At 39.5% G+C, this 19,492-nt stretch overlaps 1 protein-coding gene across 2 annotated transcripts; it reads left to right on the forward strand.

Annotated features, from left to right (window-relative positions):
* Positions 1-3,782: 3,782 nt before the first annotated feature.
* Positions 3,783-19,203, forward strand: LOX (lysyl oxidase; the record flags this gene model as incomplete). 2 transcript variants are annotated; one of them, XM_080682090.1, is made up of 7 exons in its annotated part: positions 3,783-4,928; positions 5,286-5,394; positions 7,552-7,689; positions 8,902-9,058; positions 12,730-12,825; positions 13,230-13,345; positions 15,651-19,203. In XM_080682090.1, exons 1-7 carry the CDS (start codon positions 4,298-4,300, stop codon positions 15,655-15,657), a joined length of 1,254 nt encoding a protein of 417 aa, XP_080538216.1. In that variant the 5' UTR covers positions 3,783-4,297. The 2 variants fall into 2 exon arrangements, with proteins under 2 accessions (XP_080538216.1, XP_080538217.1); XM_080682091.1 differs by lacking the exon at positions 15,651-19,203 and having other exon boundaries at positions 4,043-4,928; positions 13,230-13,349.
* Positions 19,204-19,492: the final 289 nt, after the last annotated feature.

A 19,492-nucleotide genomic window follows, 5' to 3' on the forward strand; every position in this document is an offset into this window, starting at 1 on the left:
CCAAACAAAAGAATGTATGCTCAACCTGGAGTCCTTTGACAATGGCATTAGTGTTCTGGAATTGGTTGTTCAGAAACATTACTATATGGTTTGTGCTTTGTATATAACACAACTTTCCACTTATATGAGTTATTCCCAAAATATAAATACTGTTAAATATCAGGAACATAGCTTTATGACAACTTTCCCTTTTATGACAACTTCCCCTTTTTGGGCCAGATCTTGAAGTTTAAGTCCTTAATATTGATAGCCTAGAACCTTAAATAAAATTTTTTAAAAAGTGACATCAACCTGGCCAGTGTGGCTCAGTGCTTGAGCATCAACCCAGAAACCAAGAGGTTGTAGGTTCGATTCCTGGTCAGGGCACATGCATGGGTTGCGGGCTCGATCCCCAGTAGGGACCATGCAGGAGGCAGCTAATCGATGATGTTCCTCTCTCATCAATGTTTCTATCTCTCTATCTGCCTCCCTTCCTCTCTTTATAAAAATCAATAAAAACATTTTTTTAAAGTGACATCATTCCATTTCTCTTCCTCTTATGGTATCTTCTGCAAAATTGTCCACAAAAAGAAAGTCTCAATATCAAAGTGAAAACATCTGTGGACCTTACCAAAACTAAAGGTATCTTGATATAACTGCAGTTACCATTATTATTATTTCAGCGTTGAGTAGAAGGAATTGTGATTTCTCCAATATTGTGAATAATTGTTTTGTCATTAAACAGAGAGTACAATATGTGTCTAGACTATCTCCCATAGGGCTCACAAACACTTTCAATTGTCCCCAATGTGGTAGCCACATGTTTGTTTTCAGCTGGCTGAGTCTTAAGCAAGAGTTTAGAAAAAGTGGAAGAGAGAGAAAACCAATTAAGCATCTCTTTAGGATGTGTCACAAAGGGTAATGCGTTTCCCCCCTAAAGTAATGTGTTTAAAAGAAAATAAATATTGCACACCATTACTGTTCTCATTAGTTACTTATACTCTGATAAGAGTATAAAGACATTTTTAAAACTGTTGGAACAAATTCAAAAATTGGTGAACCTCATTCAGCTATAAATTCTGAAAATGCATGAACTCATTGATATTCTTTGAGTGCTTATGTGTGCCAATTACCATTACGGTATACTACACTTCAGAGCATAAATGCATTCAAAGTATTTGTAAAGGAAACAAATGGATATTGAATTTCACTGATAGGAAATAAGTAAAAAAGGAAAATGACTGTCTGCAAACTCTAGCTCACACATAAAATACATCCAGTGTTTTAAAGTCCAACTGAAGTAGTTATTCAATTAAATATTAATAATCATAATGAAACACTATAGTGACTGGAAGTAGTTGCAAGTACTTAGAAATTCACAAAAATCAGAGATTTTAAAACTAGAAAAACTACTTTAGAAAAGATTTGGATAATTCTGATTCCTACAGATAACTGAGAGCCAGGGAAAGTAAATCAGCTGTCCAAAGATACACAGCTTTTTTGTGTGAGCACCAGGATTGGAAACAAGGCTTATTTTATCTGAGATCCAGCATAAACTTTCTTCCCTCCATTAGGAGCTGCTGTGGTCAGCCTCTCTGACAGTGTGACCTCCACAGCATAGGTCTTCCCTCAGGAACATGTAGTCAAGCACTACCAATTACAGGCTTCTGTCGTCTGGGGAATATACTGTTCATGGGTGCATGCAGAATCTTTTTCAGATGAGAGATAATTATACACTCTCCCTTCCTGCTACTCCTATAATTTGGCCTGTCCATTCAAATTATATACACCTGCTTCTTTTTACTCTATCTTCTCTTTGTGGGTTTGGAGAAATTGACTAGTTTAATTTTAACCACAGTATCAAAGTCCATAAAATGACAGCTGGAGATGTCTCTGACCTTCGCAGAAAGAAATGACACCATTGACCTGTCATCAGTGGGATTTGCACTTGAAGTTTTATCTTCATCATATAAGCAATAGGTTTGCCAATCCACTGGCAAGCTTCCATCTGACACCTCTTTGTGACCAAAGACACTATGGGGTCATGGGCAGAGCAAATCATCTTGACTCAAAAAGAGCCAAACCTATCACCTTGAACTCAAAATTGTGTGATCAGAGTAGTTGAGAGAAGCAGCCACAATTCCCCCAGTGTCAATCAGGGTTCTTTAGGTGGTAAATAACAGATATTGACTCTGACCAAAGGAACACATTGGGGAAAAAATGGAAGGACCAGTTCTTCAAAGGTATTGGTGTAACATAGCTCAGGGGGAATCTGTATAGTAAGACCCCACAGACACTTTCTTCAGTAGTGGGAAGAGTGGACTCCAACATTGTTGACCCTTGTGTCCTTCTGCTTAAGAGTCAAATTCTAGGGAGACAGTGTGATGAGCCAAGTTTGGATATCATGACCACTACCTGAAGCGGGGGAAGTCTCATGAATGCTCAGTTAGTGCCACAATTCAATGGGTAGAGGAAGTTTCCCAAAGGAAAAATAGTTGTTCAGAACAACAACAACAAAAGGGAAATGGATGCTGAGCAGTCAAATTAGCAGATGTCCACAACACCACCAATGTGGAGAGACAAAGCCTGGCTGGTGTTGCTCAGTGGTTGAGCGTCAACCTATGATCCAGAAGGTCAGGGTTCGATTCCTAGTCAGGGCACATGCCCAGGTTGTGGGCTCAATCCCCAATGAGGGCATGCAGTAGGCAGCTGATGGATGCTTCTCTCCCATCATTGATGTTTCTATCTCTCTCTCCCCCTCTCTTTCTCTCTGAAATAAATAAAAATATATTTTACAAAACACGTGGAGTTGACAGAGACTAACAGAGATAGCTGAATATTGACATATTCAGCTCAAGGATGACACTACCTCAGACAACAGCTCAAGGATGACACCAATAAAAGGTTACTAAAATCTGGTGTTGAGTCATAGTTTTAAATCAGGCTGTTTAGCAGCAATTTTCCTTTGAAATGTCTCCAGCACTGCCCAAAACCTGCGTGGTATGTGAATATCTGGTCCATTAAGCTCTCTTTCCTACCTCCCACCCATTCTCCTCCAGCCACTCCTACTCCCTTCTCTTTACCAAAATCTGAATCCCAGCTGTTTCTTTAGCAACATTTTTGTTTAAGTTGGAAGATCAATCAAACATCATAGGACTTTTTGACATTTAACAAATGTGACTTACATTTTTAAAATCCAAAGTGAAACCTAATTATTAGATGTGAAAGAGAGAGGGGGAAAAAGTCAGATAAAATGCTTCTTTGTCCTGTGAGTGCTCTCTCAGGCAGCCTTGCCCCAGCCCCTGCTTAATGAAACTTCCTGGTAGACACTGTTGAGGTGAAAGATGGTTCTTCACTTCCACTCAAAGTACAGATCAGACCAGCATTCTGAAAAAGAGGCAGGTTTCAGTGTTACTGGCTTTTGTTCCCTGCAAAATTTCACTTTTAGTTATTAAAGTATTCACTGTAGGAAACAAATTTGTAACCCATTTCTCATGTTACCAACACACAAAAAACAAAATTTGATATCCTGGGGTTTATTTGCTGAGGGCACTTCCCATAAAAGTGAGTATGCATTGGAAAATGTGTCTGGGTAACTCCTTAAGGATAAATGTTAGTCACAATCGTTCCACCCCCAACCCCCAACTCTCGCCCCTAGCACCCACCCTCCCCACCTCCTGACTTCCCGCCTCTCCAGGGCTGGTGACCTAATAGCATTTTTCTTCATGCATATTTTGGCTTCGCCCCACGGCCTGGCTGCCTTCGTCTGTCTGAGTCTTTTGAAATCCCTGCATGTTCGCCCCAGATTAAACCGAGTGTGTCTCAGGATGTGTGTTCCCTTTGGTTCTTTCCCCTTAACGTTCCCTGTGCAACGTGTCTGGGGGGGAGGAGGACGGGACAGGGAGGCGCGGGAGGGGCCGAGGCGAGGAGCTGTCCCCTTGCACGTTTCCAATCGCATTACGTGAACAAATAGCGGAGGGGTGGCCGGGCCAGAACGGCTTGTGTAACTTTGCAAACGTGCCAGAAAGTTTAAAATCTCTCCTCCTTCCTTCACTCCAGACACTGCCGGCTCGCCGGGCCGCCGCGCCGCTCCCCATCGCCTTCCAGAGCGCTGGGAAAGAACAGAGGCGGGTGCCACGTCCCAGCAGCCGCCTGGACTGGAGAAGGGTCTGCAGCCCAACCTTGCTGGGGACTACGATACCCGCGCTCCACCGCCTCCCTGGTGGAAGATTTCTCCCTCCCTCACGTGATTTTAGTCCAGTTTTCCTTTTCTCTGAGCTACGTCCTCCGGAGTGGGGACAATCGGAGAAAGAGAGAGATGCGCTTCGCCTGGACCGCGCTCCTGCTGGGGCCGCTGCAGCTCTGCACAGTCCTGCGCTGCACCCCGCCGGCCGCCGGCCAGCAGCAGCCCCCTCGCGATCCCCCGGCGGCTCCTGGCACCTGGAGCCAGAAGATCCAATGGGAGAACAACGGGCAGGTGTTCAGCCTGCTGAGTCTGGGCTCGCAGTACCAGCCGCAGCGCCGACGGGACCCGAGCGCCACCGCCCAGGGCGCCGCCAATGCTGCCGCCCAGCAGCCGCGCACGCCGATCCTGCTGCTCCGCAACAACCGCACGGCGGCGACTCGGTCGCGGACCGCTGCCCCGTCAGGAGCCGCCGGCAGCCGCCCCAGGCCCGCCGCCCGCCACTGGTTCCAGGCTGGCTACTCATCGTCCGGGACCCGCGACGCTGGCCCCGCGCGCGCGAGTAACCGGACCACGTCCGCAGAGCACCCGTCACTCAGTAACTTGAGGCTGCCTAGCCGCGTGGACGGCATGGTGGGAGACGATCCATACAACCCTTACAAGTACTCCGACGACAACCCCTATTACAACTACTACGACACGTATGAAAGGCCCCGGCCTGGGAGCAGGTACCGACCCGGCTATGGCACCGGCTACTTCCAGTACGGTAAGCACCCCAAGTCTCAGGAACCACCCGGGCACCCTTTCCCCAACGTGGCTGGTGGTTCCCCGACGTGGCTGCCAGGGCGCGGCAGGCCCGAGTCCCCGCAGATCCGACCCCTCCCCCTGAGCCTGCAGAGGCAGCCCTGGAATCTGGTGCAAACCGCGCGCCGGGCCCCTCCTGCTTCCTTTCCACATTGGTCTGCAGCCCCAGGCATCCCCCATTATCCTGCTACCAGCAGCCTCACACTAAAACAGCAGTACGGCTGGGTAGAGGTTGAGGAGTAAGGGAAACGGAGGGACCAGTAGCCAGGGCAGGGGGCGCAAGGTTGTCTCACTATGCCCATCACCTGCTGACGTTTAGGTCTACCGGACCTGGTGCCAGATCCCTACTACATCCAGGCGTCCACTTACGTGCAAAAGATGTCCATGTACAACCTGAGATGCGCTGCGGAGGAAAACTGCTTGGCCAGGTACGAGCTGGGATATCAGCGACCCGGCTCCCCTCTCTTGGTTCCAGGAGCTCATCAGGTCCCTGGTTCTGACTACTCTTGTTCCTAACAGACAAGAGTTGGCAAGTGGTACAAGAGCTGGGAAATAGGACTTGAACTCCTGGGCACGCTGACCTGGATGGAGAGAGAAAATTTTTAAGATTTCTGTGGGTTCAGTCTTTCAAACTGCAGCACAAATCAAGGAGATGGAGCAAATCCTTCTCCGGAGTGTGTTTGGGGGGTGTGGGGGAGAGGAGGTGTCTCTGTCTGTTTTCCAAGATCCTTCAACTTTGAAACCAACTGTTTCCAATAACTTTCTATTAAATAACTAACTGTACAATAACATGGAAAAATATTGTAATCAAAGAGCTTGTTAATATACCCTTAAAAGACTGGGGGCTAATTTGCCACCGAGGAACCCCTTATTGGCAAAGGTTACATTTTATCCTTTTGTTTGAAGCCATAATTAACTTAGCTATTTGGGTGTCACTACAGCCAGAATAAGACTATGAACAAGAACTTTGTTTTTCCATCAGTCCTAAAATAAAATCATAGCAATGGATTTCTCTGAAGTTGCTACTGGGAAACCAGCAGATGGAGCTAGAGGACGTTTTGATAGGTCTCAAAAATGTTTACACTGTAAAATAAGGTCATTAGTAATCAGTAGTATTTGAATGCATATTTACACAAAATAGTGTATTAGAAGGTACACAGTAATGTTTATTCATATATTTCTTCCACTCTGGCCCTTTATAATTTTCAGGCTAAAGGAAGAGAAGAAATCGAAGCGCATCATTTTCATTCTTGAGTCTTGCATCACTAACACCATTGCACTCTCTACCAGGGGTCCTCAAACTTTTTAAATAGGGGGCCAGTTCACTGTCCCTCAGACCGTTGGAGGGCCAGACTATAGTTTAAAAAAAAAAAAAACTATGAACAAATACCTATGCGCACTGTGGGCCCGGGACGAGTCGGCTGCTAAGCAGGACAGGCAGCGGCACCCGGTGGGCAGGATAAATGTCCTCGGCGGGCCGCATGTGCCCACGGGCCGTAGTTTGAGGACCCCTGCTCTATACTATTACAGTAATGCTGTTGTTTTGAAGACAGTGAAGTTAAAAAATTGTCTAAAATTATTTGTGTACTTTTTAGAGTGATTTCCCCACTTTACATCATAGTTATTTGTTCAAGAAATGTATTGTTAAATTCAAAGTTCTTAACAGGTAAATATGGATGATTTTTTTTTAACATGGGATAATTTATACCTCAGTTTCACTCATTCATATGGTTAAACTTAACTTGATTATAAAGTTTACTTATCACTTGTTATTTTAAAATATTTTTATTATTGATTTCAGAGAGAGGAAGGGAGAGGGAGAGATAGAAACATCTACACTAATAATAGAGAAAGATGCAAATTGACTGTACCTTCACGATGCCCACCAGCCAATCAGGAGTGAGTATGCAAATTAACACAACAAAGCTGGAAGGTTAATTTGCATACGCAGGCGCTGAGTGGCTGGGGGTGGGGCGGGATGCTTGCATCATCGCCATGGCAATGACACAGGCGTTCCACACCGCCCCAGCAGCTCCGGGCCTCTGGGCAGCATGGGAAGGTAGAAAGGCAGCTCTGGACTGGAGCGAAGGCAGTGCCAGCAGCCAGGGGAAGGCCCATTTTTGCACGAATCTTCGTGCACTGGGCCTCTAGTCAATGATAAGAGAGAATCATTGATTGGCTGCTCCCTGCACACGCCCTACTGGGGATCGAACCCAAAACCCTGGCATGTGCCCTGACCAGGAATCAAACTGTGACCTCCTGGTTCATAGGCTGATGCTCAACCACTGAGCCACGCCAGCAAGACTATAACATTAATTTCATTGTTTTTATATTTATACTGAGGATTTCCATAGTTTTCATTCACTCACCCATTCAACATATATTCCAGAGCTCTGACTACTTGCCAAACACTCTTCTAAGATCTGGAGATTCCACAATAATAAGCAAAATGCCCTGACTCTTAAAACTCATAGTCTAGTTGGAGGAGTGGGAGAGTCACCATTATATACTGAAAAGGTTTTGCTTGTAGTTTTTTCTTTAGTTAATAGTCTGTGAAAATAATGTTTCTTTTTTAAAAATGACAGCTCAGCATATAGAGCAGATGTCAGAGATTATGATCACAGGGTGCTGCTAAGATTTCCCCAAAGAGTGAAAAATCAAGGGACATCAGATTTCTTACCAAGCCGACCAAGATATTCCTGGGAATGGCACAGTTGTCATCAGTAAGTGGATGGGCCTTCTGGGTACTTTTGAGTTGGTTTTTCATTTTTCAAATGATTTTTACACAAAGGGAGAAAATAGCTGTTATTCACATTTAGAATTTTTCTCTATGTAATCTGACATAATCAATGAAGTCAGTCTTTAAAATAATACATCAATTAGTAGATCCTGTTATCTTTTAAATTAGAAACTCTAAGTCCAGTTTATTAAAACTGTTGATAGGGTTCAGTGATTGGATTCACTAGAATTTTACTCCAATATATTTCAAGTAGATTTATAAAAAAGCCCATTGCAGCCAAGATCATCTGTAGTTAGCATTTAATAAAGACCACAAATTGTTATTAAAAGGGTTCAGATACCTTTCTCAAAGAAAGGTGTATATGATATACTCCATGAGCTGAGAAGACCTATCTCCATCTTTCAAAAGACCTGTATCAATACAACTTTGCCTGTTTTGTCCTAAATTTAAAAATTTCCACATTAGGTTATGCTATAATTAACCTAGATAAATTGCTCAGGTGTTTATTGCCAGAAAATCCTGACACGTGCCCTTAAACTTGTTCTCTTCCTAATGGGAGAAGATGAACAACTCAGCATGTTCTCTTTCATGAAATGATAACAATAGATATGAGCACCTAATGTGCTGATAAGATAGAATTATATATTTCCAAACAAAAGTTTATACTTAAAATAATAGTTAAAATAATAATGGTGTATAAAACATGCCATTTTCTCTTTTGCATTTTAGTAATGATTTTAAATCTATGACAACTTAAATTTCTAAAATCTCACAGAAACCTCCCAAGAGTCATGTGCCCTTCTTTATTGGAATGAAACATCAGTATGGCAGCCAAGGGAAATATATTAGAAAACACATGGCAAGTTTCACTTAAACACAGAAATTTACTGTCTAATTCTATTTAATATTCAAAGATAAAAAAGGGTATAATAGAAAAGCAAAACACTCAAAATATGTCTTTTTTTTCCAAGTAGCAAAGTTGAAAACTTACGGTTTTTATAGACTTCTGACCCTGGATGGGGGTTGGGGGGGAGGAGGTGGAAATCATGCATGAATCTGGCTTTAAGAAGATAAACGTTATCTCAATTTCAATGTGCAAACAGACCGTTGGGGCAGTGGGGAAGTCATCTGAAGTTCTCACTGCTTTTTCTCTCTCTGTCACTGACCACTGTCTCTGTGTTGTGGGGCACACTAGACATTACCACAGCATGGATGAATTCAGCCACTATGACCTGCTCGATGCCAATACCCAGCGGAGAGTGGCTGAAGGCCACAAAGCAAGTTTCTGTCTGGAGGACACATCCTGTGACTATGGCTACCACAGGCGGTTTGCGTGTACTGCACACACACAGGTAGGTTGGCATCATCAAATCAGGAATCTGCAGGCCTCCAGAGAAAACAAAGGGGTCTTCTATTTTCTTTCCTCCTGCCTGTCTTTTACAAGCTGCCTCATTTAGGTGTTATCTAGTCAAGATAGAAGGTAACTGAGAAAACAAAAGTGAAGGCTTGAGGATCCAAATAATTTTGAAAGTATTTTATCATCACAGAAGGTCAATGCAGACTTATTGTGTTCCACAGTCAAAAGCAGCACTTTACTCTCTGAAAAAGACTGAATGGTTTCCAATATCTGAGCTCATTCTGTATTCTTTCACTGGCTTGGTAAGTAACTATAGAAAATATACCTGTTTTCCCACCTGCAAAACCTAATATGCTAAAAATAGGATACCCGGTGATTATGGTTAGCAAAAGGAGAGAAAGTAGGTTTTTTAAAAAGCACTTTAAAAAACTGTCTCTTTTAATCATGTAAATAAAAGCAGAAGGATACAATTTCTTTCTTTACACATATATATTTAAGACTACAGTATAATTGATGTCAGATGTTCTTTGGATGAATTTTTAAAAATCGTGCTGAACTAAGCAATTTGTGTGTCCTATAATGGGAAAATCTGTGTCAGTTCAAAGCCATGCCAGTATTTCCATAAGAAACTCTATTTTGTAAAAGGACATTGTAATTTTACTCCTGCTGAAATTTTGGCAAGGAGTAGTGAGTGTATATGTCTCAGGGCAAGGGGAAGCAAATTCCAGGGCTGTGGCAGGAAGCCTTTGGTGACCTAAATGTTACTGCTGCTTCTTTCTCTAAGCTTAGAATATGAGAGCAATTGGAGGGGATAGGGCTCAATTCCATGTGCCCTGAGGCAACACTTATTCTTTAAGCAAAAGAAGATGTAACCTACCCACACGTTACAGATATGTGTCTATAGAAATTCCTTTTTCACTCTGAGAGTCCCACAGGACCTGCCTGTGAAGGGACCTAGTTTATTCTTTTCATTCACAAAGAGGCACTGTGGATAGCTCACTGCTGAAATACTTGAATCTAAGACGACAGGAACTTACAGCACTTCTAGTCTCTCAATTCTTGGGGTCACCCCACTTCATTTTATATGGTAGCTTTCCCCTAACCATCCTCATTAATGTCCTATTAACTCTTATTCACCAGGTCTTGTATTCACCAGGTTTTTCACTTACACTGGCATATCATTTAAAGGAAAAAATAATTCTCTCAAAGCCCCAATATTGACTTAGATTAGTTGTATTATAATATTTATTAAATGTACCCAAATATAAAAATAGATGTAACTTCCTTATATTTATACTTTCATAACAAATTCATATATTAAATGTATACAAAACTAGAAACTGTCATATTAACTTACTGTATCAAACAGTTGTGTTTTGCTAAAACCAAATAGCTAACTTAGACAGCCTCAGGTAAGGTTCTACATTTAGTCTGTTTTTAAAGCATGACTTTGAATATATGAAATACCTGTTTCCTTAATGGCCTTAAAAACTCCCATATTTATTTGCTAGTTCAAATAATCAAAGCTCATACTTAACTTCTGCAAGCTGAGTCATGCTAGAGTAACAGTTTCAGCATTCTTTAAAGCTCTTTTATTTACTTGAAAGTAATATAAACATTGTAGCATTATTTAAACCTGGATTAAAGAGATATCTAGTCCAATGACTCCCTTGTAATGCCATAAATTTAGTAGTAGCAACAGCAACGAGCTAACACTTATTAAGTATTATGTGCCAGAACAAACGATAAGCTGGGATAAGAAAGCAAAAATTATTCATTATGTATGTACCCCTCAACATACTGTTAATGCGTTGGTATGAGCAAAGGTGGGTACATGGTTCTCACTGCTGTGGCACAGGTACTTCTGAGTGTGGCCTGTCCACACTACATTGTGTGTGGTATGAGAGCACAATTCTTCCTCTTCCTCCCCAAATCAGGTTATCGTCAAACCAGCACTGGTAGGACACGCTTAGATGATTTTGCCATCTCTTTGGTGACGAAGGTGATCTTAAGCACCAAAGCAATTTGGGGTGCTGAAATTAAATAGCAGTATTGAGTTAAAATTATTCTAGCATATGCTTTTTAATTTACTTTAGATAACCATTAGAATGAAAATACAACAGTAAAACTTTTCGTGAAGAACTAATAGATTTGAGACCGCACCTACAGACTTCAGTTTGAACAAACTTCTCCAGACTATAACTTTACAGAGAGCAAAGACCGTATCTCATTGGCATTCTTCTCCTCACAGGCTGTAGAAGTCACTCATTTACTTGCTGACGTGAATACCTTAGCAAGTGAAGTGAGATGGGATGTGTACATTGAGACATACATTCATCCCTTTAATTCAACAAGATATTTCAGTGACTATATGAGAGAGGGTACAGTGTGGTGGGGAACATCAGAGACTCTGGATCCAAATGCCTAAACTCAAAACCAACTCAGCCAATTATAAGCTATATATCCTTCCATGAGTTATTTGACCTTACTGTGCCTCGGATTCCTTATTTGTGAAATGGGGATAATAATAGCACCTGCCTCATGTAGTTCTGGGAACTGAATTTATGTTTAAAATGATTCCTGACATGTAATACATAATTACTGTTAGCTATTCAAAAATGCAACCATAGACCCTACCCTTAGGGAGCTTATAACCTTTAATTAGATATTTTTATATAGTATGATTATAATTCAGAGCAGAAAAGGATAAATACTATAAAAGCTATATACACAAAAAAGTATCGCCCTGACCAGTTTGGCTCAGTGGATGGATCATAGGCCTGCGGACTGAAGGGTCCCGGGTTCGATTCCGGTCAAGGGCATGTACCTGGGTTGCGGGCACATCCCCAGTAGGGGGCGTGCAGGAGGCGGCTGATCGATGTCTCTCATCGATGTTTCTAACTTTCTATCCCTCTCTCTTCCTCTCTGTAAAAAATCAATAAAAAAAATATTTAAAAAAAAAAAAAAGTATCATTTTACAGGAAGTAATTTCCAAAGGTCAAAATTGGGGAAGGTTGTACTGAGAAGAGAATATTTTAGCTAAATTGATTATTAAGTGGCCTTTATTCTTGAACTGATGATAGTCTAGAATTTTTGTGGAAGTCTATTTTTCACTTCAGATTATACTTATCACTGGTGACTTATGACACTTTTAAGAAGCTAGATATACTACTACTTATATTAGGCAGTTTTTTGTTGTTGGAGGTGCTATAAGGCTGAGTAATATATACTTCTCAAGGGAGATGCAATATAAGTATAGTTGTACCTACAAACTCTTGTAAGTACTAACTTAAAATTTGATTTACAAATAATACGCATATTCTCTCTCTCTCTTTTTTTTTTGTTTTTTTGTTAATCCTTCATCCGAGGATATTTTCCGTTGATTTTTAGGGAGAGTGGAAGAGAGAGGGAAAGATAGAGAGAAACATCGATGTGAGAGAAACAGATCAATTAGTTGCCTCCTGCATGAGCCCCAACCAGGGCCCGATCCAGGGAGAAGCCTGCAACCAAGGTATGTGCCCTTGACCAGAATCAAACCCGGGACCCTTTGGTCCACAGGCTGACACTCTATCTACTGAGCCAAACTGGCTAGGATTAATATGCTTATTCTTTAACAAACTCTAACCATATACCATCTTTTTAAATTTTTTATTTTATTTGTTTTAGGGGTTGAGTCCTGGCTGTTATGATACTTACAATGCAGACATAGACTGCCAGTGGATTGACATCACAGATGTAGCACCTGGAAACTACATCCTAAAGGTAGAGACCTTTAAGAATATATAGCTGTAACTTATTTCCACTGCAATTCCATAGATTCCTTTCTCTGGATTCAAATGTTAGATAATCATGACCCTGAAAGCAATTATACATTTTCTATAACTATTTCTAAATGATCCCAGATATATTATTTTTTATTTTATTTTTTATTATATATATTTATTTTTTATTGTTGATAATATTACAGATATCTCCCAAAATGTCCTATTTTAAAGAACTTGAGGGGAAAATATACAACCTCTCCCTAAAACGGCTCTATTTGCCTAAAACTTCACCCTCCCTGCTTCTGTGAGTTGAAGCATGGTAGCCCTGTGAAAACAGGAAGAAATTAACCAGTAAACTCTGCTAATAAAATCTGAAGTGCAGATGATGTTTGTGTTGCCTAGGTCAGTGTGAACCCCAGCTACCTGGTGCCTGAATCGGACTATTCCAACAATGTCGTGCGCTGTGACATTCGCTACACAGGACATCATGCGTATGCCTCAGGTTGCACAATTTCACCGTAAGTATGATTTGCCTAATTAAGTGATACTCTTTCCCAAGTGTTTTAGTTCATCAACAGGCATTACACATGGTATGTTTGTTCCTATCATTAGTATAGCCTCCTTGCAAACTAGACCGAAGGTAGAAATGGTCTGCAATATCACATAGTTAGAGCTGGTCTTTTTTTGGCTATGCTAGAGAAAGGAGGGTGTACTCAGCTTTTTAGCATCTTAAAACTTAGTTCTGAAGACAACACACACACACACACACACACACACAGAGAACACATTGTTTACCCAGAAAGGGTGTGTGGAGGCCGAATATGTGAAATATGCAATGCTCAGTGTGGGTGACCTTGTGGGAGCCCAAACGGTTGGGTTTCCTGCTGCTGCCAGAGTCCATGACAGAGCTCTGGAGAAATTCCTAGAGTTCCTCAAAGTACATTCTGAAAAATCACTGCCTTAAAGAATGCAGCTGAAGGCATCAGACTGCCTGCTCGTGCAAATCAAGAGTTCACATATTTGAGTTCTAGAACAAATACAGAATGTGTCTTGCTTCTCATTCAGTAGAATCCATTGAATTGGATGTTGCCAGATATTTCCTTGTTCTTTTTTTAAAATATATTTTTATTGATTTCAGAGAGGAAGGGGGAGGAAAGATAGAAACATTAATGCTGAGAGAGAATCATTGATTTGCTGCCTCCTGCAGCTGCCTACTTCTTATGTTTTGACTTTCACTTCCAGCCTTCCTTGCTAGGGATCAGAGTCAGAGGAAGGAGAGATATCCTCTGGCTGAGAATCAGGAGTGGCTTTAGGACAGCATTTGAATTGGGTCTTGAAGGCTGAGGAGGACTGCACTGGAGAGAGTTTGGCAAGAGCATGCTCTGACTGTCAGAGAGAAGGTGGGGTGAGGGTGGGGACGGGGGGGAGAAGATTAACCAGGGAACTTATATGCATATATGCATAGCCAAGGGACACAGACAAGAGTGTGGTGAACACCTGGAAAAGGTAGGTGTGGAGAGAAGGGGGTCAATGGGAAAAAAAGGAGGAGGGACATCTGTAATAATATCAATAATAAAGATAATTTTTTTTAAAAAGAGCATGCTGGGAGGACATCACTGACACCTACATGGCAGGAAGAAATTGAAGGATATATTTGGAAAGCAAGTGTTCTAGTTTGGCTAAAATATGTTTCATGGAGTGAAGAGTTAGGTAAAAAGGATGGAGCAGTAAAATGGGACCAGATCAAAGAGAGCACTAAAGAGCAAGACAGAAAGTTAGAACTTCGTTTTGGAGGCCATGCAGAGTCTTTACAGTTCTTGGGCGGGGAGCATATGTAGCCTAAAGTTATGTGGTCGGGTGACTCTGTAAGTAGCAGTGGGTGTGATTCCCTTGGTAATGTTATTGTACTTTTTTTAACGCTTAAAGAGATATTACCTCTGAGTTTACTATGTTTTTCACATTAATGAAATATTTGAGAGCATTCCATTGGTATGAACAAACCACCCAGTTAGAAAGTGTGTGCCTTTAATTTATCCTCTTCTCCCTCATTGTATATAAAACATACAGACCAAGTGATTTTGTGGTCCAGTTCAGTTCTATGATACTACAAACTACAATTTTCTTCTCACAGACATTACCGTTGGGAGATTTATGGTTTATGATTTGGACTAAGTGCATTCTTATTTCCTTTTCATGGGGAATCTGTGATCATAATGTAAACACACTAATATTGATTTATTGGCTTTGATTCGGTGTCTTGCACATTAATGCCTCACTATACATCCCAAATCATGGTGGGAAAGGACTAATGCAGGACAGTGAGAGGCCATGGCCCTGCTTCTTGGTGCATATGCCACATTTGCTCCATGGAGTGAACTCACCCAGGCAGAGCTGCTGGTCTGAGTCCTGCTTTACTTTTGGTTGTTTCAGTAGATTTTTTTTTAAATCATAAATATCAGGCATATACTTTCTGCTGCTGACATAGTTACTTTCTTTAAATCAGTGTTAAAATCAAGTATTGGCCCTGGCTGCATCGTCCTGATATGCCAATGTTGCACGTTCGATCCTCTGTCAGGGCATATATAAGAATTAACCAATGAATGCATAAATAAGTGGGACAAGAAAATGATATTTCTCTCTCTCAAATCAATAAAAATATTTTTTTCTCAATCAAGTATTAATGGATAATTTCATAAGGTAACTGCTGCTTAGGTGGAGGAAAAATGATACCTCAATTTTTTAAAAGGTTGACTTCAAACTTGTCTACTGTATTCATTCATAGTTTTATCAGGTTAATAACTTATGTTTTGTTTTTTAATATAGGTATTAAAAAGCAAGCCAAGACTCCCAATGGATAAATCAGTGCCTGGTGTTCTGAAGTGGAAAAAATAGATTAACTTCAGTAGGACTTATATATTTTGAAAAAGAGAACAGAAAACAACAAAGGAATTTTTGTTTGGACTTTTTTATAACTAAGCACATAACTGGATTTTGAACATTTAAATTGGCATTGTATGGAAAAATTTTAATATTATTATTCACATTATTTTGTGAATTAACATGTTTCAATTCTGTAGTTGCACCCTTGGCTCTTTCAAAGAAATCCAAATTTCTTATGCTCTTTTTGAAATTATAATACAGAAGGGAAAATAATATTGCAATGAATGAGCCAAAATTACTTTGAACTGGGAATTTTCTAAAGTGCTGTAACTTCAGTGAACTACGGTAATCATTGGCTTATATATGTCCTGGCTCCTACTGTTTAAATAGGTATGGACACATTTGGTGCTGAGGAAGGAACAAATGCATTACAATTGGTCTCAAAAAATATTACTATATAGCAGAGAAATGGCAGTATATGTATCCAGATAACTACATCCCTATATAAAATTTATGTTTACATTTTTAAATTAGTAGATAAACTCCTTTCTTTCTGTCAAGTGTACAATTTCATTCTGACATACGTCAGTTTTTATTTTGGAACAAATTGAGTAATTGAGCTGCCCAACTCTCCCTGACATTTGTTGATGCTCCCCTCTACTCTTTAATTTTCCTATGGGCAGAGACCTTTTAAATGGCATCTTAAAATTACCCTTCTGGGGACTGGTATACATAGGACAACTGTGTCAATGGGAAGTTATTCTGATGACAAATATGATACATCCAAAGATAATGCACAATTAAGTATATTGACGTACTAGCCAAAAATTTTTTCTTACGGACATAAAATAAAAATTATAATGAACAAGTCCCTCAAACCACAACTGTCTCTCAAATAATTTTTAAAAAGTAATGAAAACCAATTTAGAATTTTCAAATTTTCTACATTAAAAAAAAATGTTTATCTTTAAAAAGAGGGATGCTAGAAAGTTTTAAGTTATCCAGAATAGATGACATATGTGTGGATACAGGAACCGTATCCTATGTCATCCAGGAATCAGTCATGTGGTGTGTGTGTGTGTGTGTGTGTGTGTGTGTGTGTGTGTGTCTGAAATATAATCCAGATTAGCAAAGCACACAGCATTACATACTTGAGGGGTTGGTGAATAAGGGTAAAAAAAAAAATACTTTCGGCAAAAACAAATGTGCTACATAATGAGACAGCTGTGCTTTTATTTTAAACTGTGAAATCATGTGCCACAACAGAATTGGGAGACTTTCTCTTTTTTCTAGATTCAAAAGGTGCAGAAAGAAATCAAATTACACTTTTAAGTTAGTGGTGCTTAAGCAGAAGTTTTTCTATATTAACCAGTATTAAAATCTCAAGCAAGGTACTTCAAGTGCCAGGACACACAGGTAAAATTTAAAAATGAGTTGGCATCCATGTATTATACACCATGGAGTTGTAAAGTCAACACCATTCAGGACTCACTCAGTGCCTAGAGCGGTGAGAGGGGCTAGAAATGGACAGTCATTGAGGGGTGGATAATGGAGTGCCACAGATCTACATCCGCCAGAGCACACTCTTCCCAATAGAGAACACAGACAGCTTAGTAGAGATCAGAGCTTTCACTGAGCTAGTATCTGATCTATGGGATAGCTTCTTTGATGTACCTCTTTGCCTTAAATTGCTTTTTAGTTTTAAGATTGCAGGAAGAGCCTTTCTTTTTGATTATAATATTTTCAAATATTTTAACACACTTACTTTTTAGAAAAACAAAAAACTACTGTCAGTATTAATACTGAGCCAGACTGGCATCTACAGATATAAGATCTATTAGTGCAAGATTTTTACCCCTGTATTAAAAGCTAGCCAATATCATGGCCTTTGGATACACGAGAAGACACATTTACTATCATTCATTAGACCCTCCATCTGTCTGTCCATCCGTCATAATTTGAGGGCCTAATATATGCCAGGCACTGACATGCTAGGCAATAGGATATAAAAAAGATTTTCTCTAGCCTCAATTAAGTATTAAAAATGTCATTATTATGCTTTAGGTTCACTTTATTTCATTTTTAACAACTATAAGTACATGTCTAAAAAATTTTATTTTAAGCTCTATTGTTTTTCATGACCATATTTTATTTTAAAAATAAGTTAAAAACTAATAGTTATATGCATGTATGTGTTACTAATAATTAAAAATATGTTTCCAATTTCTGAACTGTCTGCCTTTTAAATATAAAATGTGCTATTTGATTGATTTTGAAAAAAAAAGTTTCGATTAGGAAGTAAAGATTCTCACTTAATCCTTATGCATCCTTCCCCCTCAGTCATCCCTCAATACTCCCTTAACATTCAATATTTTTGAACCTCAAGGGATCTCTTCTCTGAATAACCACAAAAACTCATACAAAATGACTAGCTGATAAAAGTTATCCATTAATAAAATAAAGAATCCAGCCTTATAAACTCTAAATTAAAAAAATTAAATAGAAAGTAGAAATGATACAAAGAATGTTGAGTAGTGAAAAGAGACTGGCTTTTAATCTAATAAAGACTGTAAAAAAATGGGCTAAACAGGAAAATCATTTAATGAGTCTTCCACACACCATATTAGTGACCTCATAATTATTCACACCACAGTTTGAACTAAAGATGTCTTGACCTTGGGGGCAAGGATTCAGTTTTCCAGCAGTACCAGACATATGAATCTACAACTTGCCTATTTCTAGGAAATCTTTACACTTTTACATAATAAATTTATTCATAATTCCAATCGCTAGGTATTATTTGTAATAATGAACAATAATTGTTTTTTCTTTGAAACCTCATAAAATAATCACATTTAAACATTCCCAATATTCAGATTCCAGAGGAAATGCCATGCATTAAAATGATCATGGCACTGAGAAATCACCTTTAGCAAATTGTGTGAAAACATACAATTTCTGGTCAGAAGATGCCTTATTTTAAAAATAACTTGTTCTGATACTAACAGTATAGTAACTGATAAGTAAAAAAGTTACCCCTTTTCTACATTTTTTATATTTATAATCCATATTCACAAACAATACATTCAAACAACAGCTATATTTCATTTCCAGTTACCAAAAGTCCTGGGCCACTTTTAAACACTTCAAGCATTTCATTTATCTTTTAAACTAAAATGGTGCTGAATTATTTCAACTTGAATGTAAAAATGTGTTGTCTTAGTTCACAGGATATAAACATTTAATTAATAGGTAACTGCTTGCTACTAACTACATATCATTTGATATTCTAATACTTTCAATGAAGTTTTAGTTTCTTCCAAAATTTTCAAGAATCCTATTTGTAAAACATCTGTAACTTTTTTGAGAAGCTCTTAATTTACATGCCTGACACTGGCTTAATAGTCTTTTTTACACTCTCACATTCTTTCATTGTATGCTGTACTATGAGTGCAAAATTATATAAAAGTGCCTTGAATAAATGATTTCAAGTATCCATAGTGGTCATTTGTTGTTACATATAAATAAATGATATGAACTTCATTTTAGGCTAAAATCTAAAAGCCCATGTATATGGTTTGTGGTTTTGCTTAGTTGCCTTTTGTATTAACAAATTGTTTAATAAGCTCACATGACTTGAAACTTGTCTATGATGGATTAAAAAAATCTAGTTGATGTTTTAAAAAAGAAACTATCAGACATGAATGGATCCTAACTTCTGTCACCATTACCAGCCACTTCAAGGACACAGAGCAGGCATTGAGAGGACAACCACACTCTGTTTA

The sequence above is a fragment of the Plecotus auritus genome (assembly GCF_963455305.1).
Source record: "Plecotus auritus genome assembly, chromosome: 7".
Lineage (NCBI taxonomy): Eukaryota > Metazoa > Chordata > Mammalia > Chiroptera > Vespertilionidae > Plecotus > Plecotus auritus.